General features: G+C 41.6%; 1 protein-coding gene across 2 annotated transcripts in view; it reads right to left on the reverse strand.

Moving 5' to 3' along the window:
• Window positions 1-19,073, reverse strand: part of LOC139452720 (carbohydrate sulfotransferase 15-like) — a 31,835-nt gene extending 12,762 nt beyond the window's left edge. Inside the window, exons 1-8 of one of the 2 annotated variants that reach the window (XM_071234296.1) lie at window positions 18,651-19,073; window positions 12,389-12,565; window positions 10,394-10,613; window positions 9,625-9,663; window positions 8,568-8,675; window positions 4,447-4,603; window positions 3,111-3,264; window positions 852-999 (exon numbers count right to left, since the gene is read on the reverse strand). In XM_071234296.1, coding sequence (XP_071090397.1) covers window positions 852-999; window positions 3,111-3,264; window positions 4,447-4,603; window positions 8,568-8,675; window positions 9,625-9,663; window positions 10,394-10,613; window positions 12,389-12,565; window positions 18,651-18,656 — 1,009 coding nt within the window. In that variant the 5' untranslated portion in view covers window positions 18,657-19,073. Of the gene's footprint in view, window positions 1-851; window positions 1,000-3,110; window positions 3,265-4,446; window positions 4,604-8,567; window positions 8,676-9,624; window positions 9,664-10,393; window positions 10,614-12,388; window positions 12,566-16,885; window positions 16,940-18,650 lie in introns of those variants that run through there. The other variant, XM_071234295.1, reaches the window with a different exon arrangement.
• Window positions 19,074-19,191: the final 118 nt, after the last annotated feature.

Consider the following 19,191-nt stretch of genomic DNA (forward strand, 5'->3'; position numbering starts at 1 on the left):
GCAATTGGATACGATGACATGCATCAACCAAGTCAGCGAGCCTGAACACCCGATCCCGATAGCCGCCTCTTAGGACAAGCATAGTCGCTATTTACTGCAAGCATGGGTTGCTGAAGACCTATTCTACTCCGTATCTTCTAGGGTCTCAATCTATATGCACGTACTACTTTAAAGTGAGAATGTTCTTTCCCATAACAATGAATACCAGACGTTTAACATAATGATGCGTCATCTACATAAACATAACATATTTCACCAATCTCATTAAAATCAGATCTTAGTTCTCGCTATCGCTATCAACAAAGATCTGAGGACATCCCATTACGGGTCACGTCAGAACAACCTTTCATCCGACCAATCAAAGCGTCGCGTACCAGATCATGAAAGTGACGGTCGGAATATGTTTTCTTAGCGTGCAACCTCGAAAATGTTAACACGGTGTATTTCGAACGACAGTTACGGCCCGTACGACTGCATTCGTCACCACTCGCCCGTTTCCGTTAACGGAGGAGGCGTTGCACCGTACGTGGGATTCACTGCCATACAATGTCAATCAATTAGACATTCCGGAATGTTCGTTTGTTCGGTTTTCCAAATTTTAATCGAGAACTGTGTCAACATATTTTTCAATGAATGTCGCCAGGTTGAAGCTGAAGCTGCTTTCTAATTGGCTGATGTCGACTTGTTAGTCATTTCATTGGTCGGTCAAAGTTCGCGAAAGATCGTTCTGAGGTGACCCGTAATGGTATCTCCTCAGAACTTTGTTTAGCGGCAGCGAGAACGTTGATCTGATTTTAATGAGATTGATATTTCACACGTATGTGAATCTAAATATTCAAATGTTTACTTACAGACTCCTAAAAATCTGAACATTTCTTCAAGCGTCGATTCTGGTTCCTTCGAGTAGTTTTCAAGAAATGACACATATATCTGTTTCCTTGGAAACGTCTGGAACCAATCTTCAAGGTACACGGAATACAACCCCATTCCGACTTTCATCTAAGAAGGAGATGAAATACATTGACTGAAGCTGAATGATGTATAGACACACAGTATTGGTTTACACTGTATCATGATACACATGAAGGTTACCTTCTCATAGTGGGGACAACCAGGTACACGGGTTTGTAAAGGATAAACCTGTTACATGTCAAACAATTACACTGACGTCAAATGAATATTTACATACTGATAACGTGGTATGGCGTATTGTTAAATTTAAATACAATTCCGGGTATTTTCATAAATATACATAAATTTAAATTGTTAATTTGAATTTGGTTTATTTTGATAATTTCAACAGAACAGTACAGAATTGAATTATATGACCAGTTGATAGGACGGTAGTATAAACATGTTTCTAAGTTAGTTGACGGTGAATATTCTTAATAAAAAAATTGTAGATGTATAAAGGCAGTGGTTTGGGCTATTTAGGGGGTCTGGGAACATTGGTGGTCTAATTACATGTATTGGTGCACCAGAAACCTGTCAAGAAATGATTTTTAGATTTGCCTAGATTATGTTTCTTGGTTTTTCAGTAACGTATCCGTTCTCGTAGGTTTCACCGAAGTGGTAAACGTCAGGAATATAACAGGAATACTGCTTAAAACGAAGTCGAAGCAAATTCACTCACATTAATGGGTTTAACCCTTCAGAGATAGACTTTTACCAGCTGGTCAATAACCTATTGTCGGTATTATTAGTTGCCATTGTCATATAAGGAGAAGTAAAGGAAACCGTTGATTTTATCCTATATTATATTTTCAATTGAAAATAGCTAAAGTTAGCCATATTAAATCCAAGAAATGAAGTGTATTGCCGCGTAGTAAGCACTCAAAGCATACTTCTGCGTGGCTCTATTTTTAAAAATATATTTTGATTTCAAACTTTTAAAAATTAAGAAAAGTAAATAATATTACACAACTGCTGATTAGTATCTCAGACATCTTAGCTTTGAAAATCAATAAATTTGCTTTTTTCGGCTCACATGTCCAACATTTCATAGATGGTAGGGATCATGTTGCTGCATATTCATTTCTTATCCTAGTCTTCATTGAACCAAAATATGTTCACATAATTTGTTTGTGGGTTCGAATCTCGGTTCGTCCCGTTTGTAAGCACCATACCCTGCGCTCGTGGACCTGCATCACTTCAGATGTTCCTCACACATTAAGCAGACACGCTGTGATGTAACTGGAATATTGTTAGAAGCGGCGTTGAACCAAACTCAGTCACTCGTGTCATATTTCCGTACGTCATTAATAGGAGGTTATCTCTTGATTGAACAAGGGCGGTCGGGTAGCCTAGTGGTTAAAGCGTTCGCTCGTCACGCCGAAAACCCGGGTTCGATAACCGATATGGGTACAATGTGTGAAGCCCATTTCTGGTGTCCCCCTGCCGTGATATTGCCCGAATATTGCTAAAAGCGGCGTAAAACCATATTCACTCACTCACTCACTTGATTGAACACCTGGATGAACATTTATAATATATATAAATAGATTAGATACATTACCGAAGGTACGTTTCAAAGTTGTCTGGTATACGTAAAAGTAATAAAATGAAATTGGTTTATGGCTTTTTGATGAAATACAATGGTTTAGTATTAATTAGATGTGATAATAATATGTGTTTTCGTTTAGTTCCCTTACAGAAAGTACCATATTCGACGTAATAAGCGCCCCGCTCTAATAAGCGCCCACGGCGGTATTTACTAATATATTGGCCGGTGAACAATCCCAATTAGCACCCCTTCCGATTGATCAATGTTCACAAGACTTATTTATTCGCGTACAATACGCACACGTGTGTTATATGCACCCTTAATTATGGGCGATTAAATTCTAGAAAAATATATCTGTCGTACCAAAACATTTCAGGCTGTCAGCATAAACCACGAAATTTATCTTTCAACTCTATTTTTTCCCCCAACATAATATTCTAATAAGAGCCCCCTATTACTAATTTTGAGAGCGCCCTGGGTGCTTATTACAGGGAATACGGTATTGATAGTCTGTCGTCGTAACTATTCCCAGTTAAACTTAAAAGTTGCCATCGATTAAATTCCACTGGCTCGAAAACAAAAACACCAACAAGTGAAACACACTTACATCACTCATCCCCGACAACGTATTATCGTAAGCACATCGTCGTACACTGTGTCGTTTGAAGCAGTCGGTGTACATCTTGGTTTCCCGCACAACACTTTCATGAAAGGCTTCTGGTGTTCCGTCGCCAAGAAAATAGCAGTAACTGGAATAGAGCCTGGAAAAGAACATAATATTAGACAAAGGTTTTGTTAGGTTTGCTTGTTGTTTTACGCCGCACTCAGAGATATTCAAGCTATATTATGAGTGAGGAATGTAAAAAATCAAGTCTGTGCCAGACAATCCAATGAATAAGCATCGATTGGGATACGATCACATCATACATCAACCAAGTCAGCGAGTCTGACCACCGATCTCGTTATTCGCCTTTAACGACAAGCATCGTCGCCTTTTAAGACAAGCATTGTTTGCTTTGATATATGTTCATGTAAAAATATTCTGACTCATGTCAAATACTTAAACATGTGTCATACATGTTAACATGTGAACACAAACATCATTCTGTTTACTTTAGTATTTTTGTATTTATATTAATGAGAACAGGCTGGGGATTAGCTCTCCCCTGGGACATAAACTTTGTTGTTTTAGATAGTTTTTGTGATTTGTGCATGTACAGTAAACTACGGTTATAACGAAGTCAAAGTGACCACTAGTTTTAGTTCGTTATAACCGTTGTTGGTTATGATTAACTGCAAGAATTACGTTCAATGCCGTCGGGCTACGATGATACATTATCAGCCATGACACCTGGCCAGAACATCCGATCCCCATCTAATGCGCCTATTATGATCAGCATAGGGTACAGGAACCTACCCCGACCCCCGGTGAGGTGAGATGAAATAGGGTTTAACGTCGCGTCCAAGATAATTGCTCTTATATAGCGACGTGTGTGTGTGTGGTGTGTGTGTGGTGTGTGTGTGTGTGTGTGTGTGTGTGTGTGTGTGTGTGTGTGTGTGTGTGTGTGTGTGTGTGTGTGTGTGTGTGTGTGTGTGTGTGCGCGTGCGCGTGCGTGTCTGCTTGTACAAGTCCGGACTGATGCCGATTTATAGTGCTAACACACTAAAATACAATGCCTCAGCTAAACATGAATACCTCACTCAGACACAGTAAACTGACTCCGAGCCGACCAGTCCTTGTTTAAGCCCCTTAATGCCGAGCGTCAGACAGGGTAACAACAAGTACCATCTTTTAACATCTTTTGGTATTAAGCGGCCTGGGATCCAACCTCGGGCCTTCCGCTCTCCGGGCGGACGCTTTACCACTAGACCACGGAGGCGGCCTCCGACCCCGGAATCCAAAGAGAAACATGTAGGGACGTAGACAGCAGACGGATACTGACCTGGATACTGGTTCCCTCAGTGTCAGTATTATTTTGGCCTCTGGTATCATATGTCGTAGATAATGGGCATTGATGATCCTTGGTTCTTCGCAGTTCTCATTACCAACATATTCCTGCCAGTGCTGGTTGTCCGCAAAGGTAGAAGGCGAGTGATCGCCTGAAACGAATAAGGACCATCTATTAGTGATAGGACGACACACTGATGCATCGGTGTAAAACGATGTTTTACTTCTCGATACAAGTATCGCTCACAGTCGCACACTAAGTGAAAAATACTGATTCTTACCTTCAATGCTTGCTTTAATAACTCTTATACTAAACACTAAATAGAAGTCAAAATAAGTTGTGAAAACGTAAATATTTTCATCCATTGTGCCATATTTGACACTGCACAGTGTAAATAGTCAGTGTGCCAGGTATTTGGCCATCGGTTCCATGCAAAAGATGGCTTACCACAGTTAAGAGCACATGCAAGTATCATGATTCGTATCTGATCGTGAGCAAGGTATTGTAAGAGGTATCGGATCGCACAGTTGGTGTTTCGTCCCAGCCCTGTTATCTATTGATTTAAAGTAATTTAAGAACTATTCGATTTTATAACAGTATATATGTGACAATCAATGCTTTTGACAACCAGTGACTATGACAGGCAGCGCTTATGACAACCAGTGACTGTGACAGTCAACACATATAACAACCAGTGACTGTGTGACAGTCAACGCTCATGACAACCAGAATCGGTGACAGTCAACGCTTATGACAACCAGTGACTGTGTGACAGTCAACGCTTATGACAACCGGTGATTGTGTGACAGTCAACGTTCATGACAACCAGAGTCGGTGACAGTCAACACTTATGACAACCAGAGTCGGTGACAGTCAACACTTATGACAACCAGTGACTCTGTGACAGTCAACGCTTATGACAACCAGTGACTGTGACAGTCAACGCTCATGACAATCAGTGACAGTGTGACAGTCAACGCTTATGACAACCAGAGTCTGTGACAGTCAACGCTCATGACAATCAGTGACAGTGACAATCAACGCTTATGACAACCAGTGACTGTGACAGTCAACGCTTATGACAACCAGAGTCGGTGACAGTCAACGCTTATGACAACCAGTGACTCTGTGACAGTCAACGCTTATCACAACCAGTGTCGGTGACAGTCAAAGCTTATGACAACCAGTGACTGTGACAGTCAACGCTTATGACAACCAGAGTCTGTGACAGTCAACACTTATGACAACCAGAGTATGTACAGTCAACGATTATGACAACCAGAATATGTACAGTCAACGCTTATGACAACCAGAGTATGTACAGTCAACGATTATGACAACCAGAGTATGTACAGTCAACGCGTATGACAACCAGAGTATGTACAGTCAACGCTTATGACAACCAGAGTATGTACAGTCAACGCGTATGACAACCAGAGTCTGTGACAGTCAACACTTATGACAACCAGAGTATGTGACAGTCAACGATTATGACAACCAGAGTATGTACAGTCAACGCTTGTGACAACCAGAGTATGTACAGTCAACGATTATGACAACCAGAGTATGTACAGACAACGATTATGATAACCAGAGCCTGTGACAGTCAACTATTATGACAACCAGAGTATATACAGTCAACGATTATGACAACCAGAGTATGTACAGTCAACGATTATGACAACCAGAGTATGTACAGTCAACGCTTATGACAACCAGAGTATGTAGAGTCAACGATTATGACAACCAAAGTATGTACAGTCAACGCGTATGACAACCAGAGTCTGTGACAGTCAACACTTATGACAACCAGAGTATGTACAGTCAACGCTTATGACAACCAGAGTATGTACAGTCAACGATTATGACAACCAGAGTATGTACAGTCAACGATTATGACAACCAGAGTATGTACAGTCAACGATTATGACAACCAGAGTATGTACAGTCATCGATTATGACAACCAGAGTATGTACAGTCAACGCGTATGACAACCAGAGTATGTACAGTCAACGCTTATGACAACCAGAGTATGTACAGTCAACGCTTATGACAACCAGAGTATGTACAGTCAACGCTTATGACAACCAGAGTATGTACAGTCAACGCTTATGTCAACCAGAGTATGTACAGTCAACGATAATGACAACCAGAGTATGTACAGTCAACGATTATGACAACCAGAGTATGTACAGTCAACGCTTGTGACAACCAGAGTATGTACAGTCAACGATTATGACAACCAAAGTATGTACAGACAATGATTATGACAACCAGAGTATGTGACAGTCAACGATTATGACAACCAGAGTATATACAGTCAACGCTTATGACAACCAGAGTATGTACAGTCAACGATTATGACAACCAGAATATGTACAGTCAACGCTTATGACAACCAGAGTATGTACAGTCAACGATTATGACAACCAGAGTATGTACAGTCAACGATTATGACAACCAGAATATGTACAGTCAACGCTTATGACAACCAGAGTATGTACAGTCAACGCTTATGACAACCAGAGTATGTACAGTCAACGCGTATGACAACCAGAGTATGTACAGTCAACGCGTATGACAACCAGAGTATGTAGAGTCAACGCCTATGACAACCAGAGTCTGTGACAGTCAAAGCTTATGACAACCAAAGTATGTACAGTCAACGCGTATGACAACCAGAGTCTGTGACAGTCAACACTTATGACAACCAGAGTATGTACAGTCAACGATTATGACAACCAGAGTATGTACAGTCAACGATTATGACAACCAGAGTATGTACAGTCAACGATTATGACAACCAGAGTATGTACAGTCAACGCTTATGACAACCAGAGTATGTACAGTCAACGCGTATGACAACCAGAGTATGTACAGTCAACGCGTATGACAACCAGGGTATGTACAGTCAACGCTTATGACAACCAGAGTATGTACAGTCAACGATTATGACAACCAGAGTATGTACAGTCAACGCTTATGACAACCAGAGTCTGTGACAGTCAACACTTATGACAACCAGAGTATGTACAGTCAACGATTATGACAAACAGAATATGTACAGTCAACGCTTGTGACAACCAGAGTATGTACAGTCAACGCTTATGACAACCAGAGTATGTACAGTCAACGCTTATGACAACCAGAGTATGTACAGGCAACGATTATGACAACCAGAGTATGTACAGTCAACGCTTATGACAACCAGAGTATGTACAGTCAACGCTTATGACAACCAGAGTATATACAGTCAACGCTTATGACAACCAGAGTATATACAGTCAACGCTTATGACAACCAGAGTATGTACAGTCAACGATTATGACAACCAGAATATGTACAGTCAACGCTTATGACAACCAGAGTATGTACAGTCAACACTTATGACAACCAGAGTATGTACAGTCAACGCTTATGACAACCAGAGTATGTACAGTCAACGCTTATGACAACTAGAGTATGTACAGTCAACACTTATGACAACCAGAGTATGTACAGTCAACGCTTATGACAACCAGAGTATGTACAGTCAACGCTTATGACAACCAGAGTCTGTGACATTCAACACTTATGACAACCAGAGTCTGTGACAGTCAACGCTTATGACAACCAGAGTATGTACAGTCAACGATTATGACAACCAGAGTATGTACAGTCAACACTTATGACAACCAGAGTCTGTGACAGTCAACACTTATGACAACTAGAGTATGTACAGTCAACGATTATGACAACCAGAGTATGTACTGTAACAGTCAACGATTATGACAACCAGAGTATGTACAGTCAACGCTTGTGACAACCAGAGTATGTACAGTCAACGCTTATGACAACCAGAGTATGTACAGTCAACGCTTGTGACAACCAGAGTATGTACAGTCAACGCTTATGACAACCAGAGTATGTACAGTCAACGCTTATGACAACCAGAGTATGTACAGTCAACGCTCATGACAACCAGAGTATGTACAGTCAACGATTATGACAACATAACAACCAAGCCTATGCTCAGTTCAGCAGGCTCGCCGTGTAATAACATCCGAGACAGTAATCTGATGCCAGCATCTAAAGTAACTTGACCCGAGCAACCAACTGGCCACCAGCGACCTACCTATGATCATGGGATGGTAATCTATTATGTTGGAACTGAGATCCACCTTCCGTTCCACTTGATTGGTGCTGTTACGGAATCTCGAAGCATAATGATCAAACGTGACACCTGGAACACACAATGACAAACCGATGACATCAAGATGACATGCAAGTCGACACAGAAGTACAAGTAACTGTCAGATTATTATTTTGGGAAATGCGTATATATTAAACGCTGAAATATTTTTCATTGACCAACGTCGTGTGACTCACATGAATATATGGCTTGGGTAAATAATGTTTGGCAGATCCAGGTCACTCCTTCATGAAATGGATGATGTAGAGTTCCTTGGAATGATGTCTGCTTTTCTATATACATTTGAGTATTTAATAGGTATTTCAAAACCATGACGATTTTTTTTAACTTTACAATTGACAAATGAGGGCTGTTAGTATACATTCTACTGAACTGGGCGCCCTTATTTACTACCGCGCCAAATTCGCACTCACTATTGGGGCATGTAGGGTAATCACCCACCCTCTCAACATTTTACACAATAATAATAATAATAATAATAATAATAATAATAATAATAATAATAATAATTTCCATGTGTTGTGTGCAATTTATTTAGCAAATGGATAATACGTGCGCATTTACTTTTCCCCCTTATTTGGTACGTGCAACGACATCATCTATGACGACATAATGCAGTCCATTGGCGTCACGCATGCGCAGCAAGGTTACCATGCAGTGACGTCATAGTTCTCAGAACGGTTCGGTGCTACTCCCATTCACTTTTCCCTGTCGTAAATTGTGCATTATTTCACGTTTTGTATGCGATATTGCGCCGTGTATTTGACTGTAGTTTAAGGTACTCTGCTGCACAGCTTCAGATGTGCGACAGAGAGACCTGTGGTTTGTTGTTAAAGGGCCCCCGGAAAAAGACAGTTCGAGTTGCGCTGTGAAGACAAAATTACACGAGCAAACATTCTTAACAGTGTCATATCACACACTCTATAGACCATATATAAATCCCTTGCAGTATTCAAATTTCATAAAACTATACACTTACGAGGTCTGTATTTCGGCGGTGCGTCTATAAGCCTCTGCTCTAAAATTAAGAGATACACAGTTCAATTTACATAAATATAATTCAGAACATATTCAATAGTATATTAATAGATAAGGCAAATTTGTGAATATATCGATTTTGATCTGATCGATATTTATAGGGGAGAACTATGTAGTCCAAACTTCCCTTATCACGCTGACAGCCCGGGTACAATGTGCAAATCCCGTTCTCGAAGTCCCGTGGCTTGTTGTAGCGTGAATATAGATAAGCACAGGGTGCCCCCTGCTCACTGCTATATACTGCGCGAATCAGGGACATATGTCTGTAGTACGAGTACTAACATAAGATTTGATTGGTGACGTGTTAATAGTCACTGATATGAACACTTGGATAGACGTGAACACACAATGCCATTTAGAAAGTTATCAATGTAACAGATGTTATTTTTAGGATAACACTTTCTGAGTAAAGTACAGATTCTCGTACTTTTTGGGGTTGAGTCCCGTCCGGAACTGCTATGTGAGGCACCTAGTCGACTGCACACAAAGTCAGCGATCTAACCCACTCAGGCCCAAAGTGACGCAGTTCGTAGACGTTCACCACTTTTGTGAAACACGAGCAGGGGTATAGTGCTGACGAAGAAAGGATCATAATCAGAGTGAAAACTGAGATTCGAACCCACGGTCAGCGGATCCTGGTATTCCTAAAGGAAGCCCAAGACTGTGTCGTAAACTCCACCTGTTCAATATATATAAGCGGCCATACTTACTAAATCGTCCCCTTGACAACCAGTGAACCGCTGAGTAGGCAGTTTTATCGGCTATATCGGGGTGCGCGGAGAGTTTACTGAAGAGGTCGGTGGTTCCACACTTTGGTTGTCCGACTATATAGAACACGGGGATGCAGCGGATTGATGACTGGATGTCATCCGGGAAGCTGTGCCCATACCAACACGGGTTGCGGAAGTTGCCGATGTACTCAGGTCGAGGCTGTAGTAGATTTTGAACAAAGCATTGTATCCTTATGATCAAAGCATTGTATCCTTATGATCAAAGCATTGTATCCATATGATCAAAGTATTGCATCCATATGATCAAAGCATTATATCCTTATGAACAAAGCATTGTACCCTTAGGATCAAAGCATTGTATCCATATGATCAAAGAATTGTATCCTTAGGATAAAGCATTGTATCCTTAAGATCAAAGCATTGTATTCATATCATCAAAGCATTGTATCCATATCGTCAAAGCATTGTATTCTTAGGATCAAAGCATTGTATCCTTAGGATCAAAGCATTGCATTCTTAGGATCAAAGCATTTTATCTTTAGGATCAAAACATTGTATCCTTATGATCAAAGCATTGTATCCTTAGGATCAAAGCATTGTATCGATATGATCAAAGCATTGTATCCTCATGATCAAAGCATTGTATCCTTAGGATCAAAGCATTGTATCTTTATGATCAAAGCATTGTATCCTTAGGATCAAAGCATTGTATCCTTAAGATCAAAGTATTGTGAGTATCATCATTGATCAAACTGTTCATTATATGATATGCTTTTTTATACGACCAATCGTTTGTTAATATGATTATAACTTTGTTAGTTTCATAATTATAAAATAATTCGTTATGTGATTACGTCCAAAGAATGGATATGTATTTTATTTCGAATTATAACATTGTTAGAATAGTTATGATTAAAGCATTATGTATAAGCATGCGACCATCATTGTTTATATGGGTATGTTCAAAGCATTATTCGTATGATGAGAGTAAAATCATTCGTTCTATAGTATAAGTATGAGGAAATTATGGTTAGGTTGCTTTTAAAAGAAACATCATTTCGATATAATCACACCGTTAGTATGATAATTATGATTTTATAACTCGCATTACTCCACGAACAAGCAATGGCTGCGGCAGAGAGAAGGAACAGTATTGGCAGTTTTTACCTTTGGAATGCTCAGTACATCTTGTGATTCAGCTTCAAGTGATCTACCTGGCGTGTACAACCTAACGGGATCATAGAGTCCATACAATTATCCTTTGGACTGATATGGGGTGGATTTTCAGCCATCCATGCTTGCCGAAAGAGGCGACTATGCTTGTCGAAAGAGGCGACTATGCTTGCCGAAAGAGGCGACTATGCTTGCCGAAAGAGGCGACTATGCTTGCCGAAAGAGGCGACTATGCTTGCCGAAATAGGCGACTATGCTTGCAGAAAGAGGCGACTATGCTTGCCGAAAGAGGCGACTATGCTTGCCGAAAGAGGCGACTATGCTTGTCGAAAGAGGCGACTATGCTTGCCGAAAGAGGCGACTATGCTTGCCGAAAGAGGCGACAATGCTTGTCGAAAGAGGCGACTAACGGGATCGGCTGGTCAGGCTCGCTGACTTGGTTGATGCATGTCATTGTGTCCCAATTGCGTATAAGGTCATGATGTCAATCACTGGATTGTCTGGTCTAAGTATTTACAGACCGGCATCATATAGCTGGAAAATTGCGGAGTTAGGTGTTAAACAACAACAACAACAACAACAACAACAACAACAACAGAAACAACAACAAACGTGCACAGTACAATACAGAAAGGTAACGTCACGCGAGGCACCATGTTGTCATTCCCACCCTCACTCCTCCCTTAATGTCATCCTCGCGAACTCACCCTTTCCTTCCCTCCAAACTCAATTATCTTTCCTTCCCTCCTTCACTCACTCAATCGCCAGCACACGCACCTACATACATTCCTTTATACTTACAAAACTGAGAATATCAAATCCTTGTTGAGTCTTCTCCCCTGGTCTCTCTGGTCCGGGACATATTGGTCTGACCATCGGTGTCTTCCTTCCAACCTTCGCACTGGACATTGTAGTGGACATCCACGCCAGGAGCGTCAATGTCAGAGACAATACAGCAGTGCATATCCTTTTACGCCACTGGAATAGGACAAAAATATGCTTCAGGTTTGCATGTAACTAACAACATGCAAACTGAGCGTTCGGGTCCACATTCGATTTTTCGTCGTCAAGTCAACATGGAAAGTAGCTCTGCGTTGGAAATTGTTGTTCAAACGACGATATAGCTGTTTTGTTTGAAAGATGGGTGCAGTGTGTGGTCACGAGCAGTATTGTTTGAAAACAAGTAAGCACCCTCCCTCGGGTATGTGTTCATCTCCTACAGCTTCTGACAGTGGAGCCTCGTTAATACTTATTCTACCATGAATTTGGAATTTACTCGATTCTGATTGGTCAATCAGCGGCTATTAAATCACAATAAACCCCCTCTGATTGAAACAGCTGGTTTGACGGCCGCATCACCGCGGAAGCTAAAATTGATAGAATAGTACTATTTTCAGTCTCTGTCGGTAGGCATATTTAAATAATTATATCTACAATTACAGGTTACAAAATGCACAGGTGCGGTTGCTACAATATTCAAAGGGTGTGTGGCAATACATTTCAATCAGGAAACACGATAGAAATCTACAAAGGGAATGTATTTACGTTTTGGAGACAAGAGAGAGCTTGTAATTTTGGCGCTTTTCTATATACGACTGTGACGTCATATCTTTTGCGTCACAATGAGCGATATGACGTCATAATGGTGACGTGCGATGTAGATATCTCGTGTTTATCATGGCTCAGTCTTACTAAAATTAAACACTCCTTATAAAAGCGACAAAACCCCTTTCATCTCCATAAAATATCGATTGTATTATTCCGACAGTCTCGTGTTTTTACATCACTATCAAACCGTGAGCGTGTCCTGTACCACGACTTTCAGACATCAAAGTTCGTTAATGCACCAGATTATGCACTATGCATTGTGTATCTGATTCACGTGGTTCGCCTCGGGTCGTGATACTTCTAGATGCAGGTGTCATGACCGATTGAGGTAAAGTGGTGCCTCATTTAAATCACGTTCAGTTTTATAGATTTGTACCCTACTGATAAAATAATAACAAACTTAAATCTTCCCTCCGAACCCAGTAAGTTTTGAGACTGCCTCCATGGTCTAATGGTAGAGCGTCCGCCCGGAGAGCGGAAGGTCCGGGGTTCGATCCCAGACCGCGTCATACCAATAGACGTTTAAAAATAGTACTTGTTGTTACCCTGTCGCTCGGCATTAAGGGGCTAAAACAAGGACTGGTCGGCTCGGAGTCAGTATACTGTGTCTGAGTGGGGTATTCATGTTAAACTGCGGCATGGTATCTCAGTGTGCTAGCACTATAAATCGGCATCAGTCCGGACTAGTACAAGCAGCCACACACACAAACACATACACATGTATGCACGTCGCTATATAAGTGCAATAATCTTGGACGCGACGTTAAACCCCATTTCACCTCACCACCAGTAAGTTTTGAAATATTTCATGAGAAATAAGATTTTTTCGTATACTTGCCCAATCAAAAACTTTTCCAGTGAAGTCATATACACTGCCAAGCAAAAGAAAGTATACCCTTAAAAAAATACAAACGTTATCAAAACGTTAGTGGGCTGAAAACAGCCGCCGAAACACTGAAAATGGTCCAAAACACAACCATGATACCCGTATCAAATACATCACGATGGGATAAACAAACCATGTTTGTTTCAAATATGTGTACTTCTTTTAGCCCTGCAGAATGAATTAACTTATTTCCGGCTTACCCATTCATGGGTGTCAAGGGAGAAAATACACCACTTCTAAATACCCATGAAAGAGTACCAGCGATGTCAAGTATTGTTCCGTGAAATATATGCACACGTTCCCATCAATAAACACCGGGAATTATTAATCCATATGTAGATTAAAATGTGTAATGTAAGATTTGTATAAGTGAGTGAGTTGGGTATAACGCCGCTATGAACACGATTCCTGTTCAGTTTAATGTTGGAGGAAAGCCCGGAGTGATGCAAGTCTCGGACGTTTACCACTTCGGTGATATCCACAAGCAGGGGTGTGGTGCTGAAAAACCAAGAAACATAATCGGGGCGAACTGGGATTCAAACCCACGATCACAAGTTTCTGGCGTGCCCAAGGGTTGCAACTCTGCACAACGAATTGCGGCGCCTAAGACGACTGGGCCAACCGTGCACTGATATTATTTATTTATTATTTCGGTCAGCTCTACATATTAGGTCATTCAGAAAGTATTGTTTGATGTTATTTTATCATTATTCGGACAATGTACCCCCGCGGTACACAGGGAATAGCCTTCAAACAGTGTACCCATGTGTGGAGTCGAACCAGGACTTATGGTTAACGTTTTAACAATCAGTCACCTCTACCACCCCGAAATGAAATCAACTATAGTAAACCAATGTCAAAACAGTCCTATTTACATTCATAATTATGCGACCAACATATAACAATACCGATATCTATATTGAACACATGATATAAATATTGACACAGTTGAACAGCACACACATTCTCTTTAACGAGGCAATAATTTGTTCAATTTATATTTGGTAGATAAAGTTTAGTCTCAACGATAATTTGCTCAAACAGAGAAACTTCCTACTGTAATGGATGACAAATATTTAGTTTGTGGCTGGCCTTAGTTTGAAAGTGTGTCGATTTGCATGACTTTGCGTGTGTTTCTAGCTCATAAAAATCAGACTTCTACTCCGATACGACACCTCGCTGCGTGGAGAACTGACGATACATCCCGTGTCATATGAACTCATAGCGAACTTTGACCGCCCAATCAAACTGAAGGATGCGTGGGTTCTTGAGCCAATCAGTGTTTAGTTTTCTTAGACATTTCGGCTTCGTTTCTTTACCAGAACAAAACAATCAAAGAACAAAAATACCCCCCCACCCCATTGTGCATCCTTTCGTGTGTAGACGCAACAGCAGTGTTTATGAAATATGCACAATAACATAATAGGCATTCGTTTTATATCTTTGCATTCGGATCTCCATGATTATGTTCAAATTTGAGATACCGAAATCTGCTTGTCTGCATGATTCGCTCACTAATACCGAGAATTTAGAAGCTGATCAGAAAGTGCAGTGACGCAACCTCCTATAGGAGAAAACGATCTTGTCATCGGTGGGGCAGGGTACGCCCACCTTTTCGCAAACACCTGGTATCATCACTATTTGATGGTGATTCGTAAACACATGCTCATGATGTAGTCGGTATCGTGCAATGGCCTCTGCTTTTAGGAGAAATTTCTGTGGAAAGGTTTTTGTCATTTTGACATAATCAGCTTTTCCATTATTTAATTCCGATTATGACCCTTGGTTCGTCAGCAGTGTCCTCAGCAGCATCCTCAAAGTAATGAACGTCTACCACCCCAATTTTCTTTGTATTTACTTTGGGCTAACCGTCGTACAATCGAAATACCGTTCAAGGCGTCGCTTACTCAAGTCACTCACTCACTTACCAACCTATAGCACGTCTCTTTTACGTGTGATTTATCATTGTTTCTGTACAAAGGCTTGTGTGAATATACGTCAAAACACCACAATCAATTAAGAAGTATACAGTGAGTTTAGTTCTGTACAATGTCACCTCTGTGAGGATTTCGGATTAGAGTGAGTGAGTTTAACGCCGCTGTTAACAGTATTCCAGTTATATCGCGGCGTGTCAGCTTAATGTGGGAGGAAAGCCCGAAGTGATGCAGGTCTCAGACGTTTACCACTTCGGTGAAACCCACGAGCACGGGTATGGTGCTGACAAACCTAGAAACATAATTGGGGCGAACCGGGATTCGAACCCACAATCATAGGTTTCTGGCGTACCCAAGGGACGCAATTCTGCACAGCGAATCGCGGCGCCTCAGACGACTGGGCCACCCGTGCCCCCATTTCGGATTAGAAGGAGTCCCCGATGCTCGCCACGAAGGCCGACTAAACTAGGGATTGGGTGGCCTGGCCGTGTGGCTGTAATTGCGTGCCATCCCAACTCCGATGACATGGCCCATTGCTTCTACTTTCAGTCACTGACTTTTCGGGAATCTTTACAGGCCTCTGATGGACCTGGGTCATGGCCGAATGCGGCATCAAACAGTATTCATTTATATATTGGCTTTCCTAAAACCAAAAGTGATGACTAAAATCGGAATTTTATTACTGTAAATATTGCTGGTTTGTCCAACGGGATTAACACTGGGCCGAAAAAAGTTATTCATTTCTAGATGCAGCGTTACCATACGATAAAATCCCATCGACCGGGCCTTTAAGTATACAATGTATATAGCGTCAAATGTTTGGGAGGCGTGTGCCTTACAGTGTATTCGATATTAGCAAACAGATGTTACCGTGCGTATTGTGTTTCCACACATGAAGGTTATCTGAAGAACGTATACGCCCGATCAATCCTCTCCAGAATAAGCCGAGAAACTACTGTCAGGCAAGCGGTCCTCTGAAGGTCTCGGTCTGTTTTGCACTCGGATTCTCTCGACTCTTTCCGATACCTCTATAATGCTTCATGGACCACTAGTATCCCGGGTACAATAGTTGGATATCTGTTAGTCTCCTTACACACGGGAGTCTATGTGTCCTTGGGTCAACATCTGTCGGTCCACAACACTTTTAAAACACGCATATAGTCCGTGGTACTAGCGTAGTGCACAAACCGCCAGAACCCGCCGCTTCGAGCTCATGAAAGCAATATATTGCGCGCTTGACAATACGCACATGAGCACGCATAATCGTTCGTATCAAAAACACTTTCAAGATATACATCAGCGTCGGACAGATGTCTTGTGTCATGTGGCAGTCACGTGAACAAGTCCTAGTGTTTAGTCCCTCATTGCAAGCTTACGTATGCCGTTGGGGCGATCCGATTGCCTCACATGTTGATGGGACCTGTTTCACGCTTTCTGCTTTTCCATCCACATCTTCACTGTCGATCGCGCATTGCCACCGCGATACCAGTTTAAAAAGTGTAGGTATAAAAGATATTGACCCCAATTATGATGTACCAAATTCTGGCATAAATTATGAATTATTCACAGCAGTGACCTATTATTTGATCATACGTCCTTTAACAGTCAATCTGAATTGATAAATAAACGGCATATTTATTGATAAATATGTAAAATAATACGTAAACGCCAGAAAAAAACTCACTCGTTCTTCGGTATACGCTTTCTCCGAGAGAGGCAACAATTACAATATCCTCCCTACCCGTAGCACCCGCCCACTCACACAATTAATTTGCATAAAAAAATATGTTTGTTTCTGACACCGCACGGCAGTACTCGTGCCTGACGACGGGGTCATCTTTTCTTCTGTTTGTTGTTTAACGCCGCACTCGGCAATATTCCAGCTATGTGACGGCGGTCAGTAAATAATCGAGTCTGGACAAAACAATCCAGTGATTGATATCATGCGCATCGATCCACGCAATTGGGATAGATGACATGCATCAACCAAGTCAGCGAGCCTGACCACCCGATCCTGTTAGTCGCCTCTTACCATAAGCACAGTCGCCTTTTACGGGAAGCATGGGTTGCTGAAGACCTATACTACCCCGGAAGTATTAGGAGTAAAAGGTTTAGTTGTGACCCGTGAAGATCCGGGATAGAATAGGTCTTCCGCAACCCATGCTTGCCGTAAAAGGCGACACTGGATTGTCTGGTCCAGGCTCGATTATTTACAGACCGTCATATAGCTGGAATGTTGCTGAGTGCGGCGTTAAACAACAAACAAACAAAAACAAACAGTAGCGACTAGTTAAACATACACGTGACCCTGAGGACCATTCTTTGTTCAGTTTCAGTTAAATACTCTAATGTATCCAATACGCCGTGATGACGCTCCTCCTGTTCAATTTTCAATATTTATGTGGAATACTTCACAGCCCTAAGCATTGGAAATCCATGTTTGTTGCACTGCAGACAACAATATGCACCAACAGCTGTTAACAAACATATCAGGTAGCACACATCGACAACTATCTGAATGAAATTACATGTACAATTACATCGCCAATCTGCATTACGTATTTACTTTTCATCAGGTGCAGTTGACGTTTACTCAATGTCTATTAACGATAAAGAACAATGACAAGGCACACACCTTCATTTGAAATACAGCTCGGTAGCACTGAGGGCCGTCAGGATCAGTTCTTCATCCCGTGACGGTGGATGTCCTTGGCTTAAGTGTCCACGTTTTCATGCCTAGGTTAAGGGGAGTTGCCCTGTGTTTATGTGCTGCCGGACACCTATCAGGTCGAAGGTTGAACTGCTGCATCTGTCGCGATGGCAATCGACATAACCACGTGTCTAATTAATATGGTGAACGCATCGACATACCATGCGAACTGTTATAGCTGGATGTGGCAGCACTCTGTGTAGGGGCTCCCACAGTGCATTCTCTCCAGCTTGCCTGTCTCCGTATCTCGCTCTCTGTATGTGTATTGTCTCCCTCCCGTTCTATATCTCCCCCGCGTTCTGTCACTCTTTCTGTCTCCCGTTTACTCCCTCTCCCTCGACCTCCTCGTCGTTTCTCTCTCTCCGATGTGAACTTTCTCCGCCTCCCACGTGCATTTTCCATCCATCGCTCGTTCTTCTCTGTACTGGTTTTTGCTGTATCCCCCTCTCTGAAATTCTCTCTATCT

The sequence above is a fragment of the Haliotis cracherodii genome, unplaced genomic scaffold (genome assembly GCF_022045235.1).
Source record: "Haliotis cracherodii isolate W230 unplaced genomic scaffold, xgHalCrac1.p SCAF_9, whole genome shotgun sequence".
Lineage (NCBI taxonomy): Eukaryota > Metazoa > Mollusca > Gastropoda > Lepetellida > Haliotidae > Haliotis > Haliotis cracherodii.